Source organism: Anabas testudineus, chromosome 11, assembly GCF_900324465.2.
Source record: "Anabas testudineus chromosome 11, fAnaTes1.2, whole genome shotgun sequence".
Lineage (NCBI taxonomy): Eukaryota > Metazoa > Chordata > Actinopteri > Anabantiformes > Anabantidae > Anabas > Anabas testudineus.
In genome coordinates, this window is record NC_046620.1 from 5,599,955 (window position 1) to 5,604,830 (window position 4,876).

Genomic DNA, 4,876 nt, shown 5'->3' on the forward strand with positions numbered 1-4,876 from the left:
TTCTCCCAAGTTTTTTTTATTGTGATTTTAATATCCTGAAAGCTGGTTGTTAATCTAACAAAGGCAATTAATTGTCATTTATTTCTAAGATCAAACTTCAGGTGTTTATTCACCTGGGTTAACTGTAGCACAGAGCATTTTCTAAAAATGGTTTTAACACACTGCTGCCATTGCTTCTGTATTATCACAGCCATATCTTTGTTTCAGCGCCTACAAATATACGACTGCTGGAGTTTGAATTATTATCTGTCACAGTTTAATGATCAGCAGGTGACTGAGGCACAGGTTTTGCATGGCAGAAGACGTCTAGAAACTAAACCGTGTAACTACAACCCTCCACCCTCTAAACAGCGGTGGGAGAAGTATTCAAATCTAAAGTTAGTGTCAATAAAATGCACATAGGACAAGTAGACTAGAAGGTAGAAGAGCACCTGACAGTGATTTATAGGGAGAATCTAATCGTATTTTTACTACTAATGCGTTATGTTTGCACCAGTTTAATATTATCTTGAAGCCAGTCAAGATGGAGCAAATTAAAAATCATCTTTACAAAACACATACGTTTTAGAAGCTAATCTGTCAATCAGCATGACATCCGACTCCCAAATTCATTCTGCAACAATGACAAAAAACCCCAATATGTTCAGCCAGAGTAACAGAGAACTTCAGAGACTGGACAACCAGGGAAACAGAGGCATGATGTAAACACCATGGAGGCAGTCTGGGAATATATTAGAAACCAGAGGACACAGAGACAGCCTGATTTCGAGGCTGATCTCACACACACAAATGCAAAAAAGTGCAATTATAGTGACTGATTCTCCATTTTTGATCCACTCCTGGTTAAAACAATCCTTAATTATGTGTAAAACCATGTTAAGACTAGTGAAACCTTTATGTTCAAAAACAAAAAACACTTCCATCCAGACAATAAGAACCAGGTGAAAACCACCACATTTTCACTTAAAAACACACACGCACAGAAAAAAGATGATTAACTTATTTCTTCTCGATTTACCTCACACTCGCCAAATCTGGTTTATAAATTCACAGTGAAGGTTTAAAGACTGTTAAAAACAACTGAGGCCAACTTCAGGGTCGTCAGTTTGACGTTTATCTCTAATTCAGGTTGTGTGAGACAAAGACAACAGGACACCCAGACAAAGATCCTGCTCATTTTCATGCACTATGGCTTCAGATTTGTAGTCACAATAAAATTAAAAACTACATGGCAAAGCAAGCTGCAAAAGCTGGTAAAACAGGTGTCTTCTGCACCTGTTTGCAGGTTATTCCCACGGCAGCTGAGTGGGACTGGTGATGGGAGCACTTGTTCTGGTGATGGGAGGACTTGTTCTGGTGATGGGAGCACTTGTTCTGGTGATGGGAGGACTTGTTCTGGTGATGGGAGGACTTGTTCTGGTGATGGGAGGACTTGTTCTGGTGATGGGAGCACTTGTTCTGGTGATGGGAGCACTTGTTCTGGTGATGGGAGCACTTGTTCTGGTGATGGGAGGACTTGTTCTGGTGATGGGAGGACTTGTTCTGGTGATGGGAGGACTTGTTCTGGTGATGGGAGCACTTGTTCTGGTGATGGGAGCACTTGTTCTGGTGATGGGAGGACTTGTTCTGGTGAATGGGAGGACTTGTTCTGGTGATGGGAGGACTTGTTCTGGTGATGGGAGGACTTGTTCTGGTGATGGGAGGACTTGTTCTGGTGAATGGAGGACTTGTTCTGGTGATGGGAGCACTTGTTCTGGTGATGGGAGCACTTGTTCTGGTGATGGGAGGACTTGTTCTGGTGATGGAGGACTTGTTCTGGTGATGGGAGGACTTGTTCTGGTGATGGAGACTTGTTCTGGTGATGGGAGGACTTGTTCTGGTGATGGAGGACTTGTCTGTATGTAATGTAATTAATGTAATGTAATGTAATGTAATGGAGCACTGTTCTGGTGATGGGAGAACTTGTTCTGGTGATGGGAGACTTGTTCTGGTGATGGGAGCACTTGTTCTGGTGATGGAGGACTTGTTCTGGTGATGGGAGGACTTGTTCTGGTGATGGGAGGACTTGTTCTGGTGATGGGAGCACTTGTTCTGGTGATGGGAGGACTTGTTCTGGTGATGGGAGGACTTGTTCTGTATGTAATGTAATGTAATGTAATGTAATGTAATGTTCTGGTGATGGGAGGACTTGTTCTGGTGATGGGAGCACTTGTTCTGGTGATGGGAGGACTTGTTCTGGTGATGGGAGGACTTGTTCTGGTGATGGGAGGACTTGTTCTGGTGATGGGAGGACTTGTTCTGGTGATGGGAGCACTTGTTCTGGTGATGGGAGCACTAGGGTCCAGTACTGTTGGTTGTTCCAGACTGGAAACGATACATTTTATATTAATTTGAAGCTGAGTGAAAAACGTGCGACGCCTCTTGGTTCGTCTTCAGGCTGCAGTGGTGTCACTTTAGCTGGATAATATAATATATATTTCGTTATTAAACAGGTGATTCCAGGTTAATATGTCTCTGTCCAAAGAAAAACTAACGATACCGGGAGCTGCCGCCGAGTTGCCGCGGCAGCCGAAGTGCACCCGGTGCCGACACCATGGGATCGTCGTCCCCCAGAAGGGCCACATGAAGCTCTGCCCTTTTCTCAAGTGCGCCTGCTGGAGGTGCCTTCTCATCACGGAGCGGACTCGGATCACGGCCCTGCAGCGAAATCTGAGGAGAGCCGAGGAGAACAAACCCCAAACTAAAGCGAAGCGACCCCGCGACAGCGAGGCCAGACCGGCGGCTCCAGGGGCCTCTAGCCGCCCGCTGGCTAACGGAGACCCGGGCAGTGTCGTGACCTCCGAGCGGAGCCCCCTGGATCTACGGTGCGGACCGGCCGGCTCGGACCGCACTACTGTGCTGACCTGTCCTCCCACTGAGACTCCGGGCAACTTTACACCTTTAAGTAAGTTAAATGTTCCTGATTCAGATTTTTTGATAATATTGTTTATGTATATTTACATTTAGCAGAATTTTGACTTGACATCATTCACTCTCTTAAATAAACAGCAGACGTTACAAAATGGCCGCCAGGACCACTGACGAGAGGGAGTTAGATTTATAAATGTATAAATATAAATGTGTGAGTTTGTATGTTGTTTTTAAATGTGAATAAACATTTGACTTTAGTTTTTAATTCTTATTTATTTTATTTAATTAGAAACAGTAAGTCTGACGTAACGTTTAAAAATCAGCGGTAACGATCGAATGACGTCACCAACGGTCAATTCGGGACACCTGCGTCTGATTTAAAGTTTAATATTTATTTTATTTATTTATTTTAATAACAATAACTATTATCTTTTAAGTCGCATTTAGACACCATATCAGTAAAACTAAGTAATATAAATAGCTACTACACAGTATAAACACTCACAAATAAAACCGATCCAACGTTAATCTGATTAAAAGAAAGACGATTATCAACTGGACAATGCTGCATTCAAAGACCGTCAGTGCTGTTTGGAACAGGTTCATCCAGACTCGTCAATATGTAAACTGGTTTTCTTGGTCTTGTGATAATTATTTTGCTGCTCTGGACTACTGCCACTTAAGAAAAAAGTTGGACTCAAATGTTGGTACAATAGCAACATAATAATAATTAATGTCAGAATATACATTTCAGAATAGATCAGAACATTATTACATTTAAATTAACTATTTTGTACTTGATTGGGGAATAGGTGAAGCTAATTTGAGCTTCCTGAGTGTCTTAAATCCAATTAATTAATTCATTGAGAAATCTGTTTACAGTACAATATGCAGTATACTTTCCATTTTGTGATGAATAATGTTACGATTTCCTCCCAGGTGCCGCTTACTTTGGTGAATTACGACCATCTGCACCGCTGCCTTTCGTTCATTTTCCGTTTAGGATGTCAGGTCCATATCCAAGCAGCTATGCTCCGTGTCCAGACTTCACCATCAACATGCCGTGGTTGGCCCCTCTGCCTGCTGAGCTGTTCAACCACGGCCTTCATGCACCCCTGCTGTTCCCTCACTTCCAGCAGCGTGCAGTCCATTTCCCACCTCCACCAGAGCCTGCACCGCCTGCTGTAAGTGTCTCTGTCTCTTTCTAAAATATACTGTAGACCAGTTGTATGAAAAATAAAATGCTATGGCCTTCTGTGTCATGAAATAAATATCCTTGTATTTTTCGCCTTTTAATGGGTCAGGACTGCAAACAGGTCTTCATCACCCTCCAACCATCCCCACTCCCAGAGGCTTTCCAGGAGGAGCTGATGTCCAGGCACCCACAGCCTCCTCTGGCCAAACAAGCTGACCCAGACGTAGTGGAGCTGGATTAAAGATGCAGCTGGATTAATTGTTGTTTGAATTTTATTTCATGTTTCATTTGAACTATTTTGCTGATGTCAATGTTTCTGCACACTGTTCCTGGTTAATGTGCTGACAAAGGGTGGAGAGGAGGAAGGACTGGTTTATATTACATGTTATTTTCTATTCAGAATTTGTATTAAACACGGTTGATGTTTTACACTCACATTTGCCCTCTTAGCTTTTTTTAATGCCATTAAAGATTTTTAAGAACATTATAATAAAAATGAGCAATGCTAGTTTTGTTAATTATAAACTTACAGACTTGCCACTGGTAATTTCCCCAATAGCAGCACTCTGATTCTCCAACATACTAATGACAGACTCTTTAATTCAATACATGATCACAGACAAATTTAAATAATGAGTAATCATGTGTAACTTTCTTCTATCTAAAGAATTTATCTTGTTTTTGCAATTTTACCAATTACATTTCAAATACAATTAATTAGCAAATTACTGGTTTTAACTGTTAATGAGAAATGTGTTATTTCAGTCATTT

The 4,876-nt window shown here is 41.8% G+C and overlaps 1 protein-coding gene across 1 annotated transcript; it reads left to right on the forward strand.

The window, feature by feature from the left end:
- The first annotated feature begins 2,293 nt into the window (after positions 1-2,293).
- On the forward strand, positions 2,294-4,346 carry LOC113153637 (doublesex- and mab-3-related transcription factor B1-like). Its single transcript, XM_026347322.2, has 3 exons — positions 2,294-2,944; positions 3,850-4,094; positions 4,215-4,346. Exons 1-3 carry the CDS (start codon positions 2,509-2,511, stop codon positions 4,344-4,346), a joined length of 813 nt encoding a protein of 270 aa, XP_026203107.1. The 5' UTR covers positions 2,294-2,508.
- The last annotated feature ends 530 nt before the right edge of the window (positions 4,347-4,876 follow it).

What these genes read in the sequence shown, in the direction of transcription:
- LOC113153637 (XM_026347322.2), top strand. Translation starts at nt 2,509, where the DNA reads ATGTCTCTGTCCAAAGAAAAACTAACGATACCGGGAGCTGCCGCCGAG. An exon ending in GGGCAACTTTACACCTTTAA is followed by an intron (nt 2,945 to 3,849) that starts GTAAGTTAAATG and finishes ATTTCCTCCCAG; the next exon opens with GTGCCGCTTACTTTGGTGAA. An exon ending in CAGAGCCTGCACCGCCTGCT is followed by an intron (nt 4,095 to 4,214) that starts GTAAGTGTCTCT and finishes TTAATGGGTCAG; the next exon opens with GACTGCAAACAGGTCTTCAT.